General features: G+C 43.6%; 1 protein-coding gene across 1 annotated transcript; it reads left to right on the forward strand.

Annotated features, from left to right (window-relative positions):
- Positions 1 to 9,134: 9,134 nt before the first annotated feature.
- On the forward strand, positions 9,135 to 23,899 carry SLC30A6 (solute carrier family 30 member 6). Its single transcript, XM_084262540.1, has 14 exons — positions 9,135 to 9,138; positions 11,630 to 11,716; positions 12,328 to 12,412; positions 13,339 to 13,381; positions 15,892 to 15,957; positions 16,375 to 16,455; positions 17,631 to 17,666; positions 18,483 to 18,577; positions 19,282 to 19,330; positions 20,366 to 20,485; positions 20,765 to 20,867; positions 21,166 to 21,213; positions 21,810 to 21,878; positions 23,381 to 23,899. Exons 1-14 carry the CDS (start codon positions 9,136 to 9,138, stop codon positions 23,876 to 23,878), a joined length of 1,383 nt encoding a protein of 460 aa, XP_084118666.1. The 5' UTR covers position 9,135; the 3' UTR covers positions 23,879 to 23,899.
- Positions 23,900 to 27,360: the final 3,461 nt, after the last annotated feature.

The raw sequence follows: 27,360 nt of genomic DNA on the forward strand, positions 1-27,360 counted from the left end.
CTGATCTGCTTTTTTAAAAAGAAACGGCATCTTTGTACAAATACTTGTTTTTATTATATAAATGACAAGCTATTAAAGCAAACCACACAAGTGATAGCCTTCAAATATTGTAATAAAGGAAAACATCTTTGCCTTTACTTGTAAAGGCCTGACATCTTGTTTACAGATTCTACATGGATTAAACACAGAATGTGTTTGCAAGGCAGAATACTAGTTCCTTGTTAGAGCAGTTATGTGGGCTTGGGGGGTGGTGTGTGTGCATGTTGTCTTTTGAAAGACAACTTCCTTAACTTAGTGGTACTACAAAAATCCATAATGTTTACAGTTGTTTGAATTGAGTTATAAGCTTTGTTTACTTCTGGTCTTAACAGAAAAGTTTTTAATTTTTCATTTAACTTTTTTTTTATTGGTAGGAGTAAGTCAAGTATTTCTGGGACTACTCACCTGCAAGTTGACTTTAAATTATATATATTTTATATATATGTGAAAAAAAATCCCTAGCTGATAGATGCAGTGTAAGTATATAGTAGTACCCAGAGAGGATTTCGCACTCACTGTGGTAGTGGGTACTGTATAGTAGGAACTGTGTCAGACTTTCATGGATGCAATATGTTTAGGATTCTGTTCTGCTGAACCAGAGATGCTTTGGACTGATCTCAAGATTAAAAGCAATTAAATAAGAGAAGATTGTGTTACACTAGTATGCCTTTTGAAATAGTCTAACCAAACAACTTCTAGCCTTCTAAGGGTATGACTCTCCCAAATGTATGTCTGATGCAAACAAAATATGGGACTAATGTTCCCCTGATTCCCTTTCTTGGTGGAGTGAGAAATGCTGAAAGGTTTGTGTTTCCTAAATCTCATGTATTGTTCGCTTTGTCTTCGTTCTGCCCTCTGTGGGCTGTCTGTGTTACTGGAGATCCATGGCTGACTTGATCTGTGTCACAGGCATCGTAGTGCTAAGCGTGAGTACTACTCTTTTAGTAGTGCCTGCCAGGTAGTGAAGCAGCTGTGAAAGGCCCTCGGGCTTCTGTCTGTAAAGCTTGAAAGCTTCCCAGAAGAACTTGGAGGGTAATGCTGCTGGCTTTGAGTGTTTCTAAACATGTGTTTACCAAACTTTGCTTTCCTTTGCTTAATTTTGAGGAATGTCCTGGTATTTATTTCAGATACGTACCTACTGGCGTGAGATAGGTGCCTGAACTGTAAAGGTTGAAGTTCCCGTCTGCTACAACCCCACCAGGATACAGCACAAGGGTCAGAAGTCCGAGCTGCTGCTTGAGAAGAAGGGCCTGGCCCTTCCGCTTGCCTGCAGAGCCAGGTCAGGTCTGGGAGTCTGTGTGACTGGTACCACTGCACTCGCGTTACCCTGTCCTGCCCTGCGAGGCTCCTGCAGAGCGGGTGAACTGCAGCTCTTCAAGTCACTGCTGGAAGGCAGCAGCGAGAACTTCACGTTGTTCTGCAGCATCAGCTTGTCCCGCAGCTGCCTGTGACCAAGGGGCATTTGTTTCTTAAACCTCCTTTAAATTCTCCTTACGCTATTTTCTGAATTGTGTCTTTTGAGAATAATTCTGTTCCCCGTAAGGCTTTATCTTGCGTCTTCTGGTTTCTTGTTTTACATGTACTGAGTCCCAGCTCAGTGACTTTCATCTAACTGTTGGATTAACTGGTTATATCAGCAGGTCTGGAAAAACTGAACACCCCCCACCCCCCTGAATTCAAGATACCTGTATTTCCCCAATCTGGGGTATTTTCTATAGAACTATACAGCTGTATTTAGCATAAAATCAGATTATGTTCTAGTACAGTATCTGGAATTAGAACAGGATAAGCAGGACAACAGCTTGGATGCTTTTAACCTTCGGTGGTTTAACCCTGGCTGGAGGCCAGATGCCCACCAAAGCTGCTCTGTCACTCCCCTCTTCAGCTGGACAGGAGAGAAAATAGATATTGAGGGGCTTAGGAGTCGAGATAAGGACAGGGAGACATCAGCCTGCAATCAGCATCACAGGCAAAACACAGAATAAAAGGCATTTATTCTACTACTACCACCACCAGACTCCCCAAATCTTAAAACCCCTCCTCTTGCCCCTTTCTTCTTCCTGGGTTCAACTTTATTCATGATTTCTCTCCCTTCCCCACCACCCAAGTGGTACTGGGGGAGATGGGAATGGGGGTTTGGGTCAGTTCATCACAAGTTGTCTCTGTTGGTCCTTCCTTCCTAGGAAGAGGATTTCTCACCTTCTTCCTGTGCTCCAGCATATGGGATCCCACTCACAGCAGATGGTCCTCTGTGAATTTTTCCAACGTGAGTCCTTTCGCACAGGGCTTCAGCTCTTCACCAGCTGCCCCAGCGTGGGTCACTTCTATGGGGTGCCATCATAAATCATAGAATGTGTCTTAGTCTCTCAAGCCCAGGTTGCTCCAGCCTGGTCCTCCATGGAGTCACAAGTTCCCCTGAGCAAACCTGCTCCAGCATGGGCCTCTATCTCCATGGGCTGTGGCTGGGATCTCTACTTCCCATCATCTTCTGTGGGTTGCAGGGGGCCACCTGTTCAACCATGTGTTTCTCCAGGGGCTGCAGGGGAATCTTTCTGGCATCTGGGGGGGCCTCCTCCCCACCCTCTTCCCTGGCCCTGGTGTCTGTGCAGTCTCTTACATCTTCTCACTCCCTTTTCTGGCAGCAAAGAGCAGCCACTTGGGCTTTTTTTTGCTCCTAAATATGATTTCCAGAAGCGCTGTGACCATTGCTGATGGGCTTGGCCTTGGTGGGTCTGGCCTTGAGCCGGCTCTGTCGGGCCTAGGGAAAGCTTCTAGCTGCTTCTTGTAGAAGCAACCCCCATCCCCCCTTGCAATCCAAACCCAGAACATGACCTTTGCAAAGACTGGCATTACATTAACTCTCTAAACCACTCTTTTTTTTTCCCCCTCCCCCTGAATCTGTCCGCTGCTACTGAGTGATCTGACCCATTTTTTTGAGCTGATGAGGGAACAGCTCGCTGGGCCCTCTGTGTGTTTTACTGACTTAGCAGTTACTAGAGAGAGACAAAAAAACCCCAACAGCCAAGCTCCCTGGTTTTGTTTTAGCAACCTTCATATGGCTTTGCCTCTTTTTATTCAATAGGAAACACACCTTTTGTCTTTATGTGTTGGAAGAACAGTGTATTCTCCGGCAGTGGATTGTTTCTTTCAGTTGCACAACAGGAGGGAAAAACTCAAGTGCTGTGGGATGCTCTTTCTTCTTAAGGTTTTGTCATGTGTAATAACGTTCCCACAACGATGTTGTTGACTCTTTTGCAGAGTACACCAAACACATTCAGGTTCTCTTCTTGCTGCCAAGACAAAACCAACACTGAATATTAAAAATAAGCCTTAAACTGGGATATTTGTGCATATACAAGCCTTTGTCCTGTTAGTTCCTTGGACTTCACAGAGTTCAGTGTGTTGGAAATGGAGGTTCTGGCCCTGAGACATCTTACTGACTCTACTTCAGGCAGCTGGTTCCTAATAAACAGTTTTGTAGAACGCAGCCCTGCAACATTCTGTATGTAGGTTAATACACATGGTAGTTACACTTTAAATGGAGAAGAGTGGGATCTCTGAGCTGAGAAGGAATCTGTTGTCACTGTGCTAGAGGCCATTGCTGATTTCATAGTTTGATTCCCTCAAATGTTTTTAAAATGTCAGGTTTTGTACATGTAATGCACTCAAACAATTAACCTTACCTTCAGGTGTAGAATAAATAGTACTTCTATTCTAAACAGGTGGGTTTTAGCACTGCTGCAAAGTCCATCTTGGGAAACTGATAGACTGGGAACACTGAAGTCAGATGCACAGGCAAATTGAATGCAGATCTGTGTTCCACAACTGATCTGGAGAGCAGTGTTCTGCTTTGGGCCTCCTCAGCTACCTGTGGTGAAACTTTGTGCCCCAGATTCTACAGTGGTTTCCTACACTAAGACACAGGCGATGCCCAGTTGTGCCTACAACATGCTGACCTAGTGCCCCAGTGCTGCAGGGCTGCTCCTGCACGTGGCAGGTTTTTAGGAGGTGGGAAGCACTATTGCAGGTTACAGATTTGCATTGTCTGTGACAGCCACAAGCTTTTGTCATGCTTTTAGTACTGGGGACTTTCACCAGATATCAAAGATGTAAGGAAAAGTAGCAAGCAGGTAGGGCATGCAGCTAGTTACATCGCTGTGATAGCTGGAGGCAGCTGCTGGCTTGATTGTTCGGTTCTCTTGAGTTGCTGTCCAGCGTTGGAAGGACATTGTCCTACCCACCCATGTGAATTCTCATGCTTGGGATGATCTGATAGTCATCCTGACAGATGACTAGTGGATCGGCTGTTTTCTTCTAGAATTTTTTCTTTAAATATTCCTTTCAATATTTTTTCTTTTAAATGTTGCAAGTCTAATTCCACAGGATGAGGAAGTTTAAACTGTCGCTTCCCACAAGCACAAAATCATCTGAAATATGGGGAAACGTGTGTTGTGTTTTTCCTGCTTCTTGTGTAAATGGTTAACTGTCTGAGGGGAAACTGATGGCTTTGTCACTTAACTACCTCCTGAGTTTGGCAATAATTGGCAAGGTAGATGCTCCTCCAGTGGGTTAAATATGTTGGCTTAAACACTGTGAGCTCTTCAGCACTTGATCTTTTGATGTGCAAGTTCTTGACACGATGTCTGGAAACTCTGGTGATCAGCTCTGGTTTGCTGTAAGACTTCCCTTGCCTTCTGGAAGAGGTGCTTCGGAAAATCCTGTTCAGTGAAGTGGCTTTGAGGAAAAAGGTTGATGTTCTTTGTAGCTGGTAAATAGGGGCATATTCTTCTATGATGGTAGGGTGTAGCTGCTTGGTTCTGCAGGGTGGTTTAGCTCCAGGAGTGGGGAAGGAAGCTCTTTAATACTCTCACAACTCTCAGAGGGGCTGGAAATGCACAAACTGGTTTTGCCATGATTCAGTTTTTCATTCATGTGAAGGGCTAGTCAGAAATCCTGATTGAAGTGCCAAAAACCAAAGGTGGAGATAAAACACTGTAACCCAAATGCCCTCAAACCCATTGGAAGACTCCAGTCTGGGATGGGGTTAGCTCTTGTATTCTGTTGTTTTGAAGCACTTTTGTTTCGTTGTTTTTCTAAGAATGCTTTTTGAAATGTTAACTACCACATTATTACTAAGCAATGGAAAAAAAGCATGATGAGCAGCCACATAGCTTTAGCTTCACAATAAAATGTTGCATTTGTCCTGTGCTTACTGTTTCCTTGTCTGTTTATCAATGCCTGATACAAAGAGCCCTTTCCTTCACCTGGTTTAAAAAAATAAATCAGGTCTTGTACACCAGGTGTTGGAACAATAAGTATGTAAAGACCTCAGTTTCTAAAGGCCGCAACTCAAGTTCTTAAAACTAATGTAAAAACAAGTGCTACTTCTCTAAACAAATGTGCTGTAAGTGAAAGTGCATGCCTGTCCTCTTAGCCTAGCCTTACTATGGCTGAAAATAGCTATTTGGAGCAGTTTTCTTGATAATAAACAGGTACTTTTGATGGGGGGAGGGCGATTGCTGCTATTTATTTTGAGACAGCAATCTAAATTCTTCACTTAGCCCCATCTCCTTACTGTTTGCATTTCTTTCCAGCCATTGTCTTGAGGCTGAGCCTGGACTGCTAACAGCTACTGGGGCTTTCTCTTCTTACAGTTACATCCTGAAAGTAAGATTTCTTTTTATTAAAAAAAAAAAAAAGTTGGATTAGAGTAATTTTAATATTACATATCTGGCAGCATTAGGACAGTCTCAAAAACCAGCCATGACCCCCTGCCTTCAACAGGGGTATCTATCACAGTTAAAGCAAGCAAACCACATAAAAATCAATGCAGCAATCAGGAAAAAAAAGCACCCCAACATTTTGGACTGAAGCCTAGGAGCTAGTGCTGCTCCTGTCAAGTGTCAGTTCCTTGGGATAGAAAGGCACCGCTGCTGTCTGTCTGGGTTAATTATCCAGTATTTCTCTTTGTCTGAAATGCTACTACTTGGAGGTAGAGCCCGAGCCACTGGAATACTTAATTAGCACTTCTGCATATAGCTATAGACTTGTGTTCTCATAGAGGAAATGCTCAGGTAGATTCAGTGAAGAAGCAATAGCCCGATACACCAGCACTCACCGTGCTGAAATCTGCAGAGATTATGGGTTTGGCAGCACGTCCTGGTCTGAAGTATGTGAGAGAAATCTAATCCCAGCCCACCAAGGTGGCGTGGGACAAGGCACCCTGTCTGCTGTCAGCTGTGGGCATATTTCTATGGCAATCTCCTCCTTCCTGTATTTTAATGTTCTCAGTTTGCAAGAGAAAAGTGAGAAAAATTAAAGTTGGGTGGTTGGTTTGGTTGACTGCTTGTTGGTGGGTTGTTTTTTTTCCACTCAAGCCATCTTTATCTGGAGGTTTCCAAATACTCTGTGAACTCATGGAATCCAGCCTGTTTCCTACGGGGGGGTGTGTGGCTCCTGAACAGACAGCAAGGAGGGTTACACAACCTTCCATAACAGGTCAAGTAATGTGTGGTGGTGAGTGCTGAAGGACACAAACGAACTAAAATCCGTCTCTCAACAGTCCTGAGGGATTCCTCGGTGCTCTGGTGTAGCTAGAAAAGAAGTGGGAATTTCAGGAGCCTGCAAACAACCTAACAAGCAACATGCATTGTTTTCACCAGATACTTTTGAAGGCTCCACTTTTTTTTTTCTCCAGATATACATTCTAAGTGCAGCATGTTCTTTCTTGTATTGTATACTATTTTCAAATCTCATTTTAGAGATTTCTAGACTTGCCTCAGCTGTAAAACCTCCTTGAAGACCTGGTTTTGTTATATGCAGAATACTAGTAACAGCTGTGCTACTAATTGTGGTATTTCTTGTCTCTGAACTGTAGAAGTGCAATTTCTTACAGCTAACTTGGCCTCTTCTGGGAAGAAATACCCTAAGATGTGAAATAATCAAAAAGCCTGGTTGAGATGGTGATAACAGAGTAACCAAACAGTTTTGTATTTGTGGAGCATATCATACAGATAAAATGTGGTTCACCTGACTTCTACTTTCCTGGTTAAACTTGAGTGAACACAGCAGCCACAGTGTGTGGAGAGTTTACATATGGGAGTTTAACTGCAGATGGGTTTGTTGGTTTATTTTTTAAATTGTTCCCCAAACTACTTCGTTATACTGGAAGAAATTTCTTCATTACAGCTTAGACTGAGCAAGCCTCAGGCGATAAACATGTGTCTCATGGAATACCTGTCCGGTCTGATAGCTGTTCTTAATTACATTAATGATACTGTGTCCTACAAGGACCAGATGCACTCAAATCTGGGAAACAAAAATTTTGTCCATGATGAGATCACGTGTTCTGCAAAGGCACAGGAACCAGAGCCAACATAAATTTTATCCAGAGCAGATGGGAAGCAGATTAATTCTAATGACCATTTCTTACTGATCTCAGTCGATCCACAGGCCAAAGGCTGCTCTCCCAACCAGGGTCAGGTCAGTCTGCTGGTGTGTTTCACAAAACCGATGAAATAAAAAGAACATTTTTAACCACTGTAACTGCTGTCACTGGACAATGGAGTCGACCATTAGAAGTCCAAAGGCAGGGCTGTGTTACAGGAGGTGGCTTCAAAAAATATATCGAGGTACTTAAGTGCAGTGAAGCTGGGGAAGGTCCGAGAGCACAAGCGTTGTGAGGAGGGGCTGAGGGAACTGGGGCTGTCCAGCCTGGAGAAAAGAAGGCTGAAGGGAAACCTTATCACTCTCTACACCTCAGAGGAGGGTGTAGCAAGGTGGGTTGTCCGCACGTTCCAGAGCCTCAGCAGCAGTAGTCACAGCACTATCTTAAAACACAGCTCCGCGGTTTTCCTCCCTCAAAAGCCTCTCCGCAGCGCAGCAGACATTGGGATAGGGTTCGCCTGGCTGTAGCTCGCCTCTCCGGGCTGCACCGCTTTACCGCGGGCGCAGCGCCCACAACTCCGCGCACGCAGAGCCAAGTTTCCCTCAGCGCCGCGCAGGCTGCGAGCCACCGGCCCTTCAGCGGCCTGAGGGCAGGAATCCGCCCCGAAACCCGCGTACCGCTCAGCGCGGCAGCGGAGCCCCTCTGGGTTAACCCTCCTCGGGAGCGGAGCTGTCGCAGCAGAGGATCGCGACCACCGCCACGGCGCTCTCTGTCTGTCTGTCTCTCTCTCTGTGTCTCTCTCTCTCTGTGTGTGTCTCTCTCTGTGTGTCACTCTCTCTCTGTGTCTCTCTCTCTGTCACTCTCTCTCTCTGTGTCTCTCTCTCTGTCACTCTCTCTCTCTGTGTCTCTCTCTCTCCCTGTGTGTCTCTCTGTCTCTCTCTCTCTGTGTCACTCTCTCTCTGTCACTCTCTGTCACTCTCTCTCTCCCTGTGTGTCTCTCTCTCTCTGTCTCTCTCTGTGTGTCTCTCTGTGTCACTCTCTCTGTGTGTCTCTCTCTCTCTGTCACTCTCTCTCTGTCACTCTCTCTCTCTGTCTCTCTCTCTCTGTCTCTCTCTCTGTTACTCTCTGTCTTTCTCTGTGTGTCTCTGTCTCTGTGTGTCTCTGTGTGTCTCTCTTTGTGTCTGTGTCTCTCTGTCTCTCTGTCTCTCTCTCTCTGTGTGTCTCTCTGTCACTCTCTCTGTCTCTGTGTCTCTCTGTCACTCTCTCTGTCTCTGTGTCTCTCTCTCTCTGTGTCACTCTCTCTCTCTCTGTGCGTCTCTGTGTCTCTCTCTGTGTCTCTCTCTCTCTCTGTCTCTCTCTCTCTCTCTCTTCCCCGCCTCGCAGCCGGCGGGCGGGTACAAGGCGGAGACGCAGTCGGGCTGCGGGCAGGCAGCCGGGGGCACGGCAGAGAGGGCTGGCAGGCTAGGGCAGCCGGGGCGGGCAGGGCCTCCGCCGCCGCCACTGGCTCTGGTGCGCTGCCCCTGGGGTGGAGCGGGGGGCTGATGCCGACTGGCGGGGCGAGAGAGCCCCTCACCGCGCGTCGCTTCCTGAGCGCATCACATCCGCTGCCGAGCGTGACCTTACGGCTCTGCTCGTTGCCGTAGCGACCGAGGCCTCCTCCGCCTCTTCCGGCTTCGCATGGCGCCGTCTCTTCCGGTGCGGGGAGTAATATGGTGAGTGTCCCCTGCTGGGGGAGGGAGAGGGTGAGTGGTACGTCGCGTTGCGGGAGCGGGGCGAGAAAGCGGTAGGGCCGCCGCTCCCGGGCTGGGAGGTACCGCGCTGCGGCGCGACCGGTCGGGGCAAGAGCAGCCCGGGCCCGGTACTGGCCCGGCCCGGAGCGACCCGCGCCGTCCCGTCCCGTCGTAGCGCGCGCCGCTCCTGGCGCTGAGCCCCGCCGGGCCGGCGGTGACGTGGCCGCGCGCGGGGTTCCGCCCCGCTCAGCCCGCGCATCCGTCGCCTTTAGCCGCGGGAGACGTGGCCCGTTACCCTTAGCCGAGCGCCGCCGCTAGCCGCCCGCCGGCGGGGTGGGGACCTGGGGCGAGCGGCCCTCCGCCGAGGTGGCGGCGCCCTGGGGCACCCGCGGCGGGGCGGCCGAGCCCGGCGCGGCCGTTAACGGCTCCGGAGAGCGGGAGGAGCGCGCGCGCTGTGGCTTCCCCCCCACGTAGCGCTTCCTCTCCCGGCCCTCCCGCCGTCCCCGTACGCGGTTTATCCGGTCGCGGGCGGCTCTCTGGCGCCTTAGGCCCCGGCCGCTGGGCCGTGCCCGGCCGGTCCCGCGGGCAGGCGCGGAGCTGAGAGGGGCGGCCCGGGCGCTGGGTGTCGCGGAAGGCTTTTCCTCCGGAGGCGCCTCAGGGGCTGGAGCGCTCCGAGTCGCGGCCGCAGGGTTTTCATGCAGCACGAGTGCGTCAGGGGGCCGAAAGGCGCGGCGGGACGCGCAGGCGGTAGTGCCCCCGCGCCCAGGTGCCAGAGGGAGCGCGGGAGCGTTCCTCCTGGCGCCTGTGGCTGTCCTCCCGAGACTGACCCCCGTGTGTGCCGCTTCTGCTGGGTGCCTGAGCTTCCCTTTTCGTGCTGAGCACACGTAAGCTGACATCAGGTTTCGATAACAGGTGCCATCACCTGTTGGCACTGTCGGAACAGGCACTCGCAACCACTGCAGCGGTACTTCTGGTGCGGCTGGTTTAGCACCAGGGGAGGCCTTGGGTGGCAGAGGTATTATGGGGCAGCTGCCCTCCTGCTCAGCACAGAGGTGTTACTCTCCATCGTGTTGGCAGAGCTCAGGAAGCTTTAGTGCCAAAGTACAACATCAGCTGAATCGGGGCTTCCTTCTAGGGGTGAGTTATGGCTAGCCTGCCTTTGCACAAAATCCTCCTCTGTGGTGCAGAATACACATGGTATCCTTCAGTAGGCAGGGAGGTGTGGCACAGCACGGTTTGGCAGTGGACACAGTGCTAGCAGTGTGAGAAAGCAGCCAGTCCTAAGGTGATAGAGCAGCCTTTGCAAGCAGGCAGTCCGTTGCCTGTTAGAAGAACTTCCCAAAGTATTCTGTCATCCTGTTGAGGGTGGGAAAGAATCATCCATCATGTAATGACTTGCTAGTAAAGAAAGCAATAAGTGAGCACTGGATCAGGCTTCCCAGAGAGGTTGTGGAGTCTCCTTCTCTGGAACCATTCAAAACTCACCTGGACACATTCCTGGGTGACCTACTCTAGGTGATCCTGCTCTGGCAGGGGAAGTTGGACTAGGTGATCCTTTGAGGTCCCTTCTAACCCCTAGCATTCTGTGAAGTGCTAGCCTTCTGCCCCAGGATCTGTAGTACTGCTTTTCTTGGTTTGTGGCACCAAGGCATGCCTGTATTTCTACAGGTTATAGGGAATACAGCTGGGTTGACAAATATGTCTGTAAGTTAATTGAGTCTGTCTTGGTGACCAGCCCCTTAGAATGTCTTTCTCTCTTCTACTCGTGGTCACAGCTGTGATAGCTCATGGTCAAACTGTATTTCATCCAGCCCGCAGTTGCTGCGTAAGACAGACTGTTACATGTCTACAAGTGTCTGTTGCAAATCAGATGGGCTTTTTCATGCATCAAGCTTACTACGTTTTGGCAAGAGTAGGATGGAAGAGAACTAACTAGATGCTTGGGCCTTCTGAGGAAGTGGAACAAGTGACGTGGTTGATGAATGTTTCTAGTAGTCTGTTCCCTGTCACACTTTCATAACTGAGATTTTGTATCTCACCGTGTTACTGCTCTGGTGTCCACCACGTTACAGATAATACCAGTGTTATTTTTATTTCTCTGATTGGTTCTCCTTTATATATACAAACAATATTTTCCTGTTTAATAAGCCTGTTGACTTTGGCTGGGAAGAGAAAAACACTTATGTTTTCAAAACATCCCCAGTAGTTTTATTTAAATAAAGGTAAAAAGCCACTCTTTAAGTGGTGTTTCAGTATGGTTTCCTGTAAACTTGGATTCTGAATTATATCTCACTGGAGTTTCATTTTAAGTCATTCCTGATTTTCTAATATAATAATCATGTGAAATGTTTACCAAAAATGCTGTATTTTGATGTAATTATGAAAATAGGTCATACATTGGATTTTACTTTATTGGTAATTCAGACTCTGGTTTAAGTAAAATTTTTTAATCAAACTGTTATTTGTTTTTAAGGGGACAATACACCTGTTCCGCAAATCACAGAGATCATTTGTTGGGAAGCTAACACATGAATTTAGGCTGGTTGCAGCAGATAGGAGGGTAAGTATTTCTTTTTAAAATCAATAATAAAAGGAAGAAAGGCATTAGCTGTCACAAGTGAAAATACAGTTTGAGAAATGTTCTTCGAAATTTTCTATCTGTGCTTTGAAAAACAATGCAGCTGTGGAACTAGATTCCTTCCTGTGCCTGCCAGTTCATGTTCTGCAGAACTGCACTTATATTTTACACACTGAGTAGAGCTGTAAACTGAATGTGTACTGGTGGTTTTGAGACCTAAGGTCCAATGTAAGGAAAGAAACCCACTAATACAAAGTTGTATCACTCTGTCTTCAAAAGTCAGGTGGTGTGTGTGCTGTAACAAAATGCAAATATTATACAGGGGTGTGTGGGGTTTTTTTTAAAAAGACCAAATTGGTGTTTTAAGCATGATGCACAAGTGCTCTTTATAAGTGAGCTTTGAGACAATCTGTAGGGTTAAAAATAGAATATGGGCTTGTTCTGAAATGAGTTGTAAATTTTGGGGAAGGAGGAGAAGCCAGTTCTGCTTGCGTTATGAAGTACTGCAACGTTGGTTTTCTAAAACTAGATAGATATATTTTTGTCTTGTAAATTTTACAAGATGTAAAATACGTCTTTATTCTCATCAACAGTCCTGGAAGATCTTGCTGTTTGGTGCTATAAATTTAATATGTATTGGCTTCCTGCTAATGTGGTGCAGCTCTACAAACAGCATAGGTAGGTGGCTCTCTTGTACTGAAATTCCAACCAACTACCATGTGTTTCTTAGCTTGTGAAGTTCCAGTATGCTAAAAAGTCCGTGTGCAATGGAGGTAGGTGGCTGTACAGACAGGTTTGGAAAGTGCTTCCTGTTGATTTGCTGTGCTCAGTTTAAAGGCATTCCTGCCAGGCAGGTGTGGATGGGTGAAAGTCCTTCAAAGCTTGCAAGGTTTTCCAGACCTGCTGGTAGCTGTCTTCCTGCAATACCCTCTTTAGGACTGCAGAAAAAGCAGGCTTTTAATCTAGTCCTCAAACACGTTCCCTATATAAACAGTACCAGTAACATAGAGACCCTCACTTGCAGTTGAAGGAAGATGTTTGCAGTGTGGCAAAAGGCTTCTCTGCTTCCAGGAATGCCCCTTTTCAGTATTTCAGTATTGTCTTCTACTCTCATAGAGGGTCTCCAAGGTGCTTCCCATCATTTGTACTGAAAGTAGAGTGCCTTAGGTTTCTGATTTGTGGCACAGGTTTACCTGCAGTTTCAGGATGGGTCAGGGAAGCAAACAAAGATCTTTTGAACCTGCTGTTCACTGCAGTAACGCACATGAGATCTCTTGCTTTGGCAGATGATGTGTTCCTGGAAGAACTCCTGACTTTAAATTCTCAGTCAGAGGCTCAATACCTTTTGCATCTGGGCATTATTACTTGTTTTATTAGAATTAGGATTGCTGTAATCAACCTGTCTATAAAGTTAAAAATATTGGTGTGTTTAAGACATTCCTATTATATGCACATGCAAAAGACAGAGCGGCTTGCTCTGTCAGCAGAGGCAATTTAGGTGAGATAGAAGATGGGAAAGTGCTGCACAAGAGGGATGTAAAAGAATACAAGTATTTTCTTCATTGGAAAATTATATTAAGTTTTAATATTTGCTTCTTCTACAGCTTTAACTGCTTACACATATTTGACAATCTTTGACCTTTTCAGGTGAGTATTTTCCCATTTAGCCTTACTGATTGTTTGAGTCTGTCTTTGCATGTTCCTGTACATATAAAATTCATTTACAAACACGTTAAGAGTCACCAGTGTAGGAACTAACTGGTTTTATAGTGTAAATGAGTATAAAACTGTACATGACAGTAGATGGATTGCAAATGCAGGTATGACTGCAGCGTAGCTGTATTGAGAACCACGAGTAACAAATCAGTCCGGTCATGGATTTCTTTGCACAGATGTGTAGCAACATCAGACAGCATCTAGTGTCCAGCTGTTACCTGGTGGTTGGCTTGGAATGTTTCCCTAATGCCACAGTCGTTGGTTCTGAAGTGTCCCTCAGGTTTAGCATCTGGAAACAAGGAGTATGTAACCCTATTTGTATTTCAAAATATTTCAAGAGTTCTTCTAATAAGGTAATTAGTTACTTTTAGTATTTTTCCTGTTTCCTAACAAAATGTAATTGAAACTACTCCAAGTATGCAAGTTCCGAACAGTTTTGATAGTGTTTATGATACAGACATGACAGATTCAGTTCTTATGAGATGCAGACTGGTGGCAGTGGTTGGGAAATAAACTGCATAAAATGCATGTGTTTTTTAATTATTAACTGCCGTTATCTCCCTCGTTAGCTCCCTAGCTTAGAAACAGTATGGATCAGCTGTCTGCAGTCTGTTCTGCCCACTGCATGCTATAGTTTATCCGACAGTAAAACACTGATGAGTAACAGCAGCAAACATGGCAGAAAGGAAAATCAATGGTTGATAGAGGCACAAAAATACTTCCCTTGATCCGTGACTGCGTTAGAGTTGTGATGTAACTTCAGTGGCTCTCATGTTTCTCTCAGAATTGTGTACCTGCTGGGCTACATCACCTTGACTCAAAATACCTTTTTTTTTTACCTCAAGGAAGGTTTTCACACTGTATTTCCTATTTGTGTAGGATTTTATTGTTTTTGTAGTTTTGGGAGGAGGTGGCAGAAGACCCCTGGCACTCACATAGGAGGTTAGTTAGGGGGTGGATCAGTAGTTTATTCTAACTCACAGTGATCTCTTTCAAGAGTTTGGATTTGCTGTAAGAGAGGACAATGCTCAGTAATTCTGCTCCAAAAATCGATTTCCAGTTCTTTAATGTTTGTCTCTTTCCTGGCCACTTCCAGTAGTCTTGCTGAGTATCCGAATTTCCTGTTTTGTGTATGAGCAGTACTATTTCCTCAGCTTTTGCTTTTACTCCACACAGCTGTGTTAGCAGGTTGTGGGGATGTCGTTGTTCAGCAGCTCTGGGGATGAGTTCTTGATCCAGTCTGATTTAATTTAACATTGTCATTAATTAAGAAAGGGCTGTGTAAAGGCAGAGATGGCACTGAGAGCGGGTGGGTTCCAATTAAAAGGCAAAAAAAGTCCAAAGGGATTGATAGAGGAAAAAAAGGCAAAGGAAATGAGACTCATCCTAGAAAAATTCAGGGTAGTACCATAGGAATAAAATAATTGGAATTTCAGGTGTTCTGTGAGAGAGGAAAAACATGGAAAGATAATAGCAGGAGGGTCTGTGGCTGTCAGTGAATGGCTGGTTAGATTAGAGCTTGTGTAGGTGAATGCAGCCAGAGTGTGTTTTGGCCATATGTGTAGGTGGACAAGTTACAATGTGGAAAAGAAAGGCTGTGCTTGGCACAGCCTGAGCCATGTTCTGGAGTGCTAAATCTAATTCATGGTATATCTCATGGCAAAGAAGAGGCTGATGGAGAGCTTTCTTCACTCTTTCACTGGGATACAGAGGCGGTGCCGCAGTCGTCCTGTCATCTCACCGATCATGCTCCTTCTTGGGTTACAGTATTTCTAGGCATGTTCATAAAGCATGTGCAAGAAGAGCATTTACTCACTGTCTGGTATGGTATGTCATAGGCTCTTGCTTTCTACTTTCCATTACTGTGTCTGGTACCAGACAGCATTAAAAGGATTTTCTCAAACCTTTGCCAGTTAGTCAGACTCTGGGATACCTGGTCACACGTGCTGCTACAGGTTCCTTTCAGAAAGATTAATGGAGTGTGTGCAGATTAAACACTGGCTGTGCTGGTTTGTGTCAGGGCCTCAGTGGAGGATTGCCTTGCACTTGGAGTTACGGTAAACTTGATTTAGGCTGAGTGATGCTCTCTATTGAATAAGTTTGGTGGTAGCTTTTGTAAGCAGAACGTGCCAGAAGTCCAGCATTAGGTTGTCTCCTGGTGTAAGGAATTAGACTGACTACCATTCCACTAAGGTTATTTGCTGCCCTTTTTTGAGGAACAGCTGAGACAATAATTGTGCAGTGTCAGTTTTGTTCCCAAGCACGACCTTGTCTGGAGTCACTGGACCAGTCACTGTGACAGTGATGAAGGCACAGAGTTCTCTGCAAGGCCTGGTTATATTCATTTGTTCAGTTCTGATGGCAGAAGTGTGTGTTTGTAGATATCCGGTCTGTAAAGGCTGCAGTTATTTATCCTAGTCTAATTCTCACCCTTTTTTCAGTTTGATAACATGTCTAATAAGCTACTGGGTAATGATGAAGAAACCCAGCCCAGTCTATTCATTTGGGTAAGTATTAATAACTACATCTAGTATTTGATAATACAACATTTGGTACATTGCTGCCTATCACTGCCTGCTTACCCTAACAGCCACGACTCTTAGTCTCTGTGTAAAAGACCCTACAAACAAGGAGGCCCACGACTGATGCTGTAACAAGCAGTCACACAATAGGGGAGGAGAGGAAAGGGACAGGAAAAAGAGCTAAGAAATGCTCAATTTTAAGATGTTTGTGATAAGTGGAGTGTTGGCTGAAAAGAAATTGAAAATAATGCTTGTTCCATGAAATTTCAGTTTGTTCCCATCTGTCTGCTCTTGAAAGAAATGAAAATTGTAGGTCTGTCCTGCTGGTTCCTGCACAGACCAGAATGTGTTTGACATGTTGTTCAATGTTCAGTGTTTCTAAACATAATTCTCAACTTTCAGGTTTGAAAGGTTTGAAGTTCTAGCTGTATTTGCATCTACAGTTCTGGCACAGCTTGGTGCTCTTTTTATACTGAAAGAAAGGTAGGGATATGTACTGTTTTCTTTTAATTTTTTGTTAGGTGTGAAGATATTACAGATTGAGCAAAGTATGTGCATTCTACAAGTACTGTCTGTAGGGAGATATTGTAGGGAAAAAAAACTTTGGGTTTTTAAAAATACTGCTAAACCTTACTGCTCACTTACATTGATCTCATTGCATGTAGGCTTTCGATGTAATAATAGAAATTGATAAAAGTAATTAAACTGCTTTCAAGGTATTTCATTTAATGCATTTTCCCATGCATCTTGCCTTTTAAAGTTTTTGTTAATAAAAAACCTTTTTTACTTCAGTTACTTCGTGAGGTAAAACAGCATCTTAATATGTGAAGGTTCTGAATGTGTAGACTATTAACTACATCAGTTCCTCAAAACTGGCTCAAGTATTAATTTGACATACCATCTATGTTTGGAAGCATTTGTACTTCAGGAGGTTAGCCTAAAAAATTATTTTAGTCCATAAAAGTTAAGAGGCTTTTGTTCACATCTGGACTTGAAACCTGGGGTGGCACTCCTCCCATTTTTCTATTCAAGAGCTCTGTTTTCACTCTAAAGAGCTATGTTAACAACTTAGCAATTTCACAGTACAGGTTGATCTGCTGTCCCAACAATGCACTGGAATGTGTTCTAATAATGACACTACCAAAGCCTCCGTGGTTTTGAGTGTCCCTTTGAGGGTATTCCCAGAACTTCCCAGAGGTGTGTCTGTTACTGCTGAAGCTCATGTCTCATTTTACCTGTGGGTAAAAAAAAGATTAGTACCCCCACCACAGTATCCGGCACCTACCTTATTTGGCCTTGCTTAGTGAGAGGCGGTAAGTCAGGGATTTCAGGCTTGGTTTGTTATGGTTACCAACACTGGTGGTGGTTGTAGCAGCGTTTGGGTTGTTTTTTCATTTGTAAGCATCTCTTGTATTGTGTGGCACTGTTTGGACATAGCTGGAAAATACAAATTACAGTCTGCCTCGTTTCACTGTTAAATGCTTTCATTGCTTACAAACCCTGCTGTGCTTCTTTAAGCAGTTCTTTTTTTTGCAGTACTGCACCACTCAGTTTTTCTTTATGAATGGCAGCTAATTCTTCAGAGCTGAAACACTCTGCTCCAGGTATCAAGGTTTTATTCCGTGAATATAACTCCCAATTTTTTGATTATTTTGTAGTGCAGAGCGATTTCTGGAGCAACCTGAGATACACACGTAAGGAATTATTTTGGCATGTAAAATGCTAGTTTTTTCAGTGTCCTTTTGTGTTTCTAATTCTTAATCAGGCATGTATTAATTATGCAAGTACATTCAAAACCAGATTGGTTTTGGAATACTAAGTATTCCAAAGGTTTTGGAACTGTAGCGTTTGTTTCAAACTATATGCAAGCTGTATTGCAAACAGTTTTTTCAAGGTACAGTTAAAAGGTAATGCATGTGCTCTCTTAAATCCTGATCTAACTGTATATTGTTGGTTTTATGAGCTTAGTTACTCTTTTTTTTTTTATGGAGGCCTCTTAGGCGGCCTGATATGTGGAGTGGGGAGGATGCTGTGATCATTAGGGAACTGGAGGTGTTGCAAAGATGATGAAGGCTATAAAGAATATGGGGAACGGAAGAGAAAGTGTTACGGGCAATGGGGTGTATGCTGCAGTTGTTGTTCTCCTTGGAATAGTGAGGGCACAAATCCAAAGGAAACTGAACTTTTTTATCCCTTCTACTGAGGAGACAAGTACTTATACCTTCAGAGGACAAGCATGTATGTGTGTGCATATATGCCATCAGTTAAGAACTGTTACTCAACATTATTGAATATTATGTAGAGCCTAATGTGATAACACCAATGCACAAAGTTCAGTGATCTCATGTAACCCCTGAAGTGATAATACTCTGCCAGTTACGACGCTTTACGCTAGCTTATCTAACTCTTGGTGTCAGTGAAAGGTACTGGTATAGAAGTTACAGCTTGATTTCATGCTTTGTGTTGCTGTGACATTAAGATACTTTTTAAAAGCTGTATTTCCTCCCTAGGGGGCGACTGCTGGTGGGTACCTTTGTGGCGCTCTTTTTCAACCTATTCACAATGCTGTCTGTCAGGAATAAGCCTTTTGCTTATGTCTCTGAAGGTATGTGATAAATTAAGGTATAACAAGAATTGGGAAAAGATTTTCATGTTCCTAGTTTTTCAAGGTGTAACTTGTAACTTTCTTAACTAGCAGATGAACGTTACTATTACCTCCATTAATAGAACTTACCACAGTTCAGAACTGCTGTCTGAAACAAACTAGAGTTGAATTTATCAGGCTCTCTAGAGTAGAATGTAGTCATTACTGGGATAAACAGTTTTAATGAAGTACCCTTCATTTTCAGTCTTTTGGATTCAACCAGTGAAGGTCCTCTGACCAATGTCCAGAACTGTGAAGACATTTTATAGATATATTAGCAGATTAAAAATAAGTTAACATAATTCTTCTTAATAGCTCTTTTTACCTGGGAGTTTTGCACTGTGAAGTAGGATTGCAATCATTCCAACTAACTGTAAACTGTTTATAGTTGTAATTATATGTGAGCTTTGTATAATATAAAAGATAATTACCATGGTTATTATCTGCGATTATATTTGTATTTTAATCAGTTCAGATTGCTATGAGATGGGCATTTTATTGCCTGGAAAAGCCAGATTTTTGGTTTTTCTTTCAAGTGACAGTGAATCTATTGAGATGCATTTATTCAGTCACGGCGTGTTGGGCTCTATGTTAAAATAAAGCTTTAGGTACATTTTAAAATGGGTAACTTGACTTGTGGTCATTTTATTACCTTTCTTTTGCAGCGGCCAGCACGAGTTGGCTTCAGGAGCATGTGGCAGATCTTAGTAGAAGGTAAACCTTTATAATGTTTTTCAAAATCGGACCTGCCAGAAGGCAGTCTGGTTGTTTGTGTGGAATACTGATTGGGATGGGTATTAAGGCATAAATTGTGGTGTCAGAGCTTTTAAAATAGCTTTACCTACTGTAGCTCTAGTGTATAAATTCCAGAGCAAACACTGCCACCATTATGCCACCAACAGTTTTTAAAAATTACTGAATATGCTTAGTATGTATACAGCATTGCTGTCATGTTCTGTGTAGCAGGGCTGAGTACAAAATATCTGCGCTTGTGTATAATTATCTTGATTAAAATTCTTACAGGAGCAGACCAGCACATGATTTCTAAACACAGGTTGGCTCTAAACAGAGCAACAAAACATTTCATGTTGTGTCTTCCTTTCAGTTTTCCTGTATGTGATATCCACAGAAACCCTTTCTTCTCTTCATGCTCCCACTGACAGGGGATAACTATAAATAAATACTTTTCCTAGAGTTAACCTCATGGGCTTTTTATTCCTCTCCCTCTTTTCAGACTCCACGAATTAGTTAGCTTTGGGTTTAGAATGCTTTTGCACAACAAGGAGGCGGATGGATTGAAGACTAGTGATCTGCAAACCCCCATCCCCAAGACTGACCTCTATGTCCTAGTGATATCTGAACCTGTAGAGCCTGTGTGCTGCGTACAGCTGACGCAGCCAGCTGTGCTACCAGAAGACAGAGGGTAGCACAATATGTGTATTTTTAACTTGTAGAAAAGCTGTATAAAAGATGAGTGTAGCACAATGTTTTGTGGACTATAAGATGCAGGAGGTATTAGTTTCAGATATGAGAGAATGAGATGTGGATCTGAACTTGAATAACTTTTGTTGACGTCGGACTATGACAAAACATCAAGCAGCATTAGGGCCTTTACAGACCTCAGAGACATTGTTTGCTGTGACTGCAAGCTGTATTTGAAGTCAAATGCTGAAATAGTGGGTGTAACTCTGGGGTTTTGAAGTAATGATGAGCAGCTGCCTGACAACTGCTTTTTCTGTTTTGTTCCAGTATTTGTGGAATCATCCCAGGATTAAGTAGCATCTTTCTGCCACGAATGAACCCTTTTGTCTTGATTGATATTGCAGGAGCTCTAGCTCTTTGCATTACCTACATGCTCATTGAAATCAAGTACGTACGGTTGTTTTTAAAAAAAGTAACTCTCTTTGTATCCTGTCTATGGGGAAATGGCAATTTTTACATGAAAGGAGTAATCTCCTCATAAGCTGTCACTTGTATGAATGGGATTGCAACTCCATGGCTATGTTTGCCTTTTTTCAGAGGTGTCTGGTTCTGGTGTGTGCTCTGTAAGTGTATGTATCTGAAAAGAATGACAGAGAATCAAAAGAAAATTCTTAGGCCTCTCAAAAATGTAAATACCTGTTTTTCTTTAATTTTCTCCCCCCCCAGCAACTATTTTGCTGTAGACACGGCATCTGCTATAGCAATTGCTTTGATGACGTTTGGTACCATGTATCCCATGAGCGTCTACAGTGGGAAAGTACTACTCCAGGTAAGACAGCGTCCCACACCAAGGAGTTTTGTGGTTTCACCTCTGTTAAATGTTCTGATTTTTTAAAAAAAAAAAACAAACTTAGAAGCTGTTTTAAGCATTTGAATAGGAAGTGTTCCCAGGAGGATGCATGCTAGAAGAATTCTAAAAGCAGTAGAAACATGCATCACAAAGTCACAAGAATTTATTGTTTAATGCCATTGGTCTCTTGTGTAGATAGACCAGACTTAAAGACTCTCTTACTTAAACAGAGCTCGTTAATCTTTAGTGTAACTTTTTTTTTTTCCTTCTTTCTTAGACAACCCCACCTCATGTGATTGGCCAGTTAGATAAACTTCTTAGGGAGGTAAGTCAGTGAATCATATGTAACAGTGTGCACAGCTAACATTAAACAAACATTCTGGAATGTGAAGAGTCTCTGTGAGTAGTCCAAGGCGAATGATAAAGAATTATTCTCTTAATACTGTTTTGTAGCTGCATGTAGAAAATGCATATCTCTCTGTCCACGATGAATAGTGTTCTTCAGGGATCTGGAACAAACGTGGGGAAGTGCAGTGCAGGGAGTCGTTTTTATTAACTAAATTTAAGGTACTACTAAAGTGGTTTACAACATGAATGGGGGAGGAAAAGGAGTAGAGGCAGCTGTTAACATACAGCATGTCAAGCTGAGAAAATGTTACAATGTAGCAGCAAGAGTTACTTGAAATGAGTTTCTTAAATCTATTTTTTGATGGATTTAGGTGTTTAGGGGTAGAAAAGTACAGTAGCTAAGCATTGGTGGTGTCATTAACAGACATGTCTATTCTAAGTATGTGTGGAAGCTTTTATTTCAGTGCTGAAAATGCTATATTATTCAGCTGTGTGTCAAAGTACATTTCTAAAAGGGTTTGAAACTTGACTTCTAATTTATTTTGTTTTTTCTGGATGTGTTTGCAAATACAGGTTTCAACGCTGGATGGTGTCTTGGAAGTTCGAAATGAGCATTTCTGGACATTAGGTTTCGGCACTTTGGTAAGTTATGTCTTTGTCTTTTTAACCTTTAAAAAGTTGTCAGTTAGTACTTGAAATTTTTTATTCAAATAAAGATGTTTCTTCTGAAATTTTAAATATATTTTTAAAATTGAGCCAGCACTCAGTCCTTGTAATTTATTGCAAAGCTTCTCTTCCCCTGTCCTTTCTGTTTGGTTTTTTTAAAGCTGTGTTATTGGTTAATGTTGTTTATGTATATTGCAGCTCTGGATTAAAGCATGCATTTTGCAACTCTCTAGTGTCTTTTGTATTTTGGCAGTGAAGAAACTCACAAGCAATAGTAAAGACATTTTTCAAATCATATGTTAGTGTCAATTGTCTCAAAGGGGAGAAAAAGAAAACAATAAACTTTCAGGTACCAAAGGTAGAATCTTGTGTTTTCAGTATTTTGGGGGGGATGTGGGGGAGGTGTGTGTGTGTGTAAAAAAACAAGTACGGTTCTGTGCTGATATTCTGTAGACTGAAGGAACTACAGGGTGTTTTTGTAATACAGATGGGTCACACAGCACTCAGTTATTCCTAAATTGATGCAGTATTTTGTGGTGACCAGACAGACTCAGTTTTTCTCTGCTTCTGAATTCTTCCAGTATGCTGCCCTTCCTTAAAAAGAAAAAAGGCAGGAGCTCTGACCTGCTGATGTGAAAACAGCTTTCAGTTTACTATTCTGCCACCCAAAACACTGTGCCATGGCATTGTTGGATTGATGATCACAGATATTTCTAAAACCTCTGTATGAAATATTTACCTAGTGGCATCTTCCAAATTGTGGTTAAAAACTTCCCAAGACCTGGATGTGTTCTCAGCTGCACAATGCCATGTAAAAATGGCTTATGGATCACAGTCTGTGCTGTATGTTCTTCATTAAATATGATCTGAAAAAGCCTGGGGGGGGGTCTGGTTTGTGTCCTGCTCTCTTCTGTGGCGGTGGTTGAAGGTGAACCAGAGTGTTAGTGAGAGGAAGGCAGGGGCAGCCTGCAGCTATGTGTGTGTCCTGCAGACGCTCATTGACTGAGTTCCACAAGGGGCATTGCCTCTGTTCTTGCTCATGAGCCAGATTGGAGCTGAGCCTGTCTGCCATGTGTGTCATCCTCTTGCCTGCTCCAACAGCACAGTGAGGGCACGTTTTCCTAAGCTGGGCATAAAGAGTTTGTCAGCACTTTGTTCTTCTTTTGGGCCTCTTCCCTCCCAACCCCAGACTGTTGCCTTTCCTGCCATCACATGTTGTACTTCACAGTTTGGTTTTAAGACTCACTTTCCCCAAATGATGATCTTGTTAGGTTTGTAAGGGGTCAACACATTAGGAAAGATCAAAATGTACCCTACTTATGGGGTTATTTAACGAGCTTCTCGGTGCAGTCAGTAGTCTCCACTGTGAGAGGTCTTTGCCTAAATCCCTGCAATATAACTTAGGTCGTGGTGAGGGGATGTGGAGGATCTGTTACTGAAGTAACAGTTAACAGCCAGCTGTTCTTATCACTTTCTAGGCTGGATCAGTGCACGTCCGAATTCGGAGAGATGCGAATGAACAAATGGTCCTTGCCCACGTCACTAACAGATTGTACACGTTGGTCTCTACCTTGACTGTTCAGATTTTCAAAGATGACTGGATCAGACCTACCTTATCAGCTGTGCCTATTGCCAACAACATTCTGAACCTTTCGGATCACCACGTTATTCCAATGCCGTCTTTGAAAGCTGCTGATAACTTGAACCCTGTGACGTCCACTCCAGCCAAGCCCAGCAGCCCACCGCCAGAGTTCTCCTTTAATACACCCGGCAAGAACGTGAATCCGGTCGTGCTGTTAAACACTCAGACAAGGCCCTACGGGTTGGGCTTCAACCACGGATCCGCGCCCTACGGCAGTGTGCTCAGCCAGGGATTCGGAATACCCGGAATGGGAGCAACGCAAGGGTTCAGAACTGGTTTTACAAATGTCCCAAGCAGATATGGAACAAACACTCGTGGTCAGCCCCGACCGTAATAAACGCCGTTATTTATTGTACTTAAGGGTATTGACTTAATTCTTTTATTACCCAATTTTTAGAAACATTTGGAATGTCAGATCATTCTAAATGGCTGGGAACAAGTGCATTGTTCATATTCCTGAAATGGTTAAAGGGTGATTGTTTTCTTTGCATCAGCAGTAGCCTGTGTAATGCCACAAATATTTTCAAGACATGATACTTTACAGGTAGTTTTTATAGAGCCTCTATTTCTATTCAGCTTTTTATTCACTTCTCTTTATTTTCCCAATAATGTCTTGAGATATAGCACAAGTCTGTAAGAGAGTACAGTTACGACCAGGTAGCATCTTTTTTTCTAACAAGAACTGCTTACTGAATGCTCCATAGCTGAGAGAGTAGGAAATTGCAGTCCCAGGCCGTCACAATCCGGTTTTGGTTGCAAGAATCCATCAGTAGTATTCATATTGCAGCCCTTGGGAAGACAATCTGGCATTTTCAGATTCTGATTAATTTTGTGAGACCGTGTTTTTACATTTTTATTGATGCTTTTATAGAAATTCAGCTGGTTCGGCACCCCTTTTCTAGTTATGAGTATTCCACATTCATCTCTGATACTCCTTCCAACCCCTATGGTTTTATGATTCTTCCTTTTTGGTTTAACTGCAAAATTATTTAGCAATATACTGGGAAATAAAGTTTTTCAAGCTTAAGATTTTACAAGCACCTCCTTTTTTTTAATGATTGACCCTGTTTAAGACACGAGCAGGGGTATTGTTTCTGAAGCCGGTATTTCATTTTTGACCATGGAAAGTATTCTCTGGTTCCATTGTGACTCTGTATTTTTCCTCTTTGTATTTCTTCTGTATTTTCAGGGGGAAAAGTATTTATTTATAAACCTGGTTTATATCCAGAGTACAGGTCAGTGGTGGCTGACAGTTCTTAGTCATTGCTGGAGTGCATAACATTTTGGGGCGTGCTTGGTAAAAGACTGCCCAACTTGTCTTTGCTTTTGCATTATCGTTCTGCTGTACATCTAGAATGCCATATTTCTGCAGGGCCTTTCTGGGAGAGCTCTTCCCTCTGACTGCTGTCAAATTCTTCACTGCTCTGGTGACCTTTTAGGAACATTTTGGGGGTTTTTCTGTTCTCCTGTGCAGTATGTATCTTGCAGTTCTCTAGACAATACCTCCTCTGCACTTTCTTCTGCATCTCTTGGCTGTTGAGGAGCGGGTCACCCGTTCCTGTTGTTTCACTTGCAACTCAGGGTGCTATATACTGGCTTCCACCTTGTTAACCTGTACAGTCAGTGTCTCCATTTGTCCAGGGTGGTTATACGGAGCTGTAGTATCTCAGGGACTCCAAAGATAAATATGTTACCTGAAGATAACAGGCTTGCTAAGGAATTCTTTCTCTGTAGAACTGAGTTGAGAAAACAGCCTTCATTTGAATTTTAAAGATCTGTGGCCTCTTCACACTGGCTGAGGATTTCTTCTGCTTTCCCTTTTGTTGTGGTTTTTCTCCCCCCCTTCCTCCACTGCCTGTGTTTCTTGCTCCGATAGGTGGAGGAGGAGGGAGGGCATCCCTCTTGCAAACAAAGCAAGGGGACATTCTGTGTATCTCATGGGGATGTTTTAGGCTGAGGGTAGTGTCCAGACTGCCACTGGTACGCTGTCCATGTAAGCTACAAGTAGGGAATCTAGTTCTGTACTTCATTTGCAGCAAGATTAACAGGTTCAATGCTGTGTTAAAAATGTAATGTCAAAAACCCTTGCATTTAAAGGTTCCAGTGAATTTACAGCGATTGGCTGTGTCTATGAGGTCAGTATTAGCTCAGTCATCACCTTTGTGTCGTTACTCTGTCTCTATGTGTAGCTGATCACAGGTGCCATCGCTACATGGACACTCACTGAAGTACAGGACACTTGAACAGATTCTCTGTACCTCTGGGGTGCTGACCTAGACTGCGCTCTCACCATCCGCAGCACCTCAGAGCCAGCAGAGTGTTTACAACACACGACTCTCCTGTGGCCTGTTTGAGAATCCTTCCTTACTCCAGTGTCACAACCCAACCCTCGCCCTTTTTCTGACATTTGGAATACATTGTATCATATTAACTGCATGCCTCGACTGGTTTTTAATAGGAAATTAAAGCTCCATTTTATTAAAGAAAAAAAAAATGAAGCTGATCTTTGATTTAAAATGAGAGAATGAGAATCCCAGAATTCTGAGTGCAATATAATCACTTTAAGAAAATGATTTTTTGAGTGATTGTTTACAGTATATCTCATATGTGCAGATGATAAATGATTCTTTTCGAGATTAGAACAGCTTTTTAGCTGCTTTATTGTTATGAATATATTAAGCATATTTGTTAAATCAGCACAGAGTAAAATGTCTCCTTTTATACAAGGAAAATAAAATCAGTGTCATCTTTAAATGACAAGGAAAAAGTGGTAATTTTGTGTACAAGATTCTACAGTTACCTTTTTATACACATGGATTGTTTAAGTGTTGCTCTCAGGTGATTCTTCCATCTCAGTGAGCAGATGTGTGCAAGCTGTTTTGCTGGGTCTGCTACTAGTGTAGACTGGGTCCTTGTAATAATTCTACAGAAAGCATTTTTGCTGCAGTTTGTCTTTTCTGACTGTATTTGGCTGTCAGGTGGTCCCAGTCTACATGTTTCTTTGAAATGTGGTGAGCAGGAATTGCTAATTTATGTCACCTTCGTTCCTAGTGACAGGAATGCTGCTCCAATGAGAGGAAAGGAGAGGGTTGATACTTGCTGCCATTTCTGCCTACCAGAGGATTTGGCATTGTTACTCCCATAACTTGCTCCAGCTTTGCTTGTCCCTTCAGAGAATTTGAGGGGCAGGTGCCATTGCTTTAGGCGCAGGATTCATGGGAAAAAATGTACTGTCCTGGTAGAAAAGGAGCTCAAGGCCCTGCTGCAGCGCAGATCACTACAGGGTGGTTTTGCAGCCTTTACCTATTGAGTGATGGCTCTTGACTTCATTCTGTTCTGCATTCCCTTCACCCAGGTAAGAGCCACATGTGCCCTTGGGAGGACACTGACAAGCCACTCACAGCCTCTCAGGGGTGGTAGATTGATGATTTCCCACACAAACACCTTTACTGAGATGTGACAAATCTATTGAAGGAGAGAACCTGTGCAGCAATACTGCTGATTTGTGTAACTCTGGATTACTTTAAGTCCTTCAGTTTATTCCTGTCTCCTGCTGCCAGCATCCAGCAAGGGCAGAGAAAATACCCAGGGCCAAGTTCTTCAGCATAAAGCACGTCTGAATTCTGAAGTGATCATCTGTGCCAGATCCTACAGCTCTGGGTACTCTGTGATATTCAGTGATGAAATGGAGAGTGGAAGAGATACCAGTCTTGGTCTGATCACTTGTATTTTTTGTTTTATGGGTATTTTATCAAATGGCTAGACTTTCTCCTCCCTGCTTGTCCTCCTCTGACTTAATAGCAGGAGAACCCTCTT

The sequence above is a fragment of the Gallinula chloropus genome (genome assembly GCF_964237585.1).
Source record: "Gallinula chloropus genome assembly, chromosome: 3".
Lineage (NCBI taxonomy): Eukaryota > Metazoa > Chordata > Aves > Gruiformes > Rallidae > Gallinula > Gallinula chloropus.

Excerpts from the sequence above, each read along its gene's own strand:
- SLC30A6 (XM_084262540.1), top strand. Across the intron at positions 16,456-17,630 it reads CTTTTTATACTGAAAGAAAG|TGCAGAGCGATTTCTGGAGC; the intron begins GTAGGGATATGT and ends ATTATTTTGTAG. Across the intron at positions 20,868-21,165 it reads GTGGGAAAGTACTACTCCAG|ACAACCCCACCTCATGTGAT; the intron begins GTAAGACAGCGT and ends CTTCTTTCTTAG.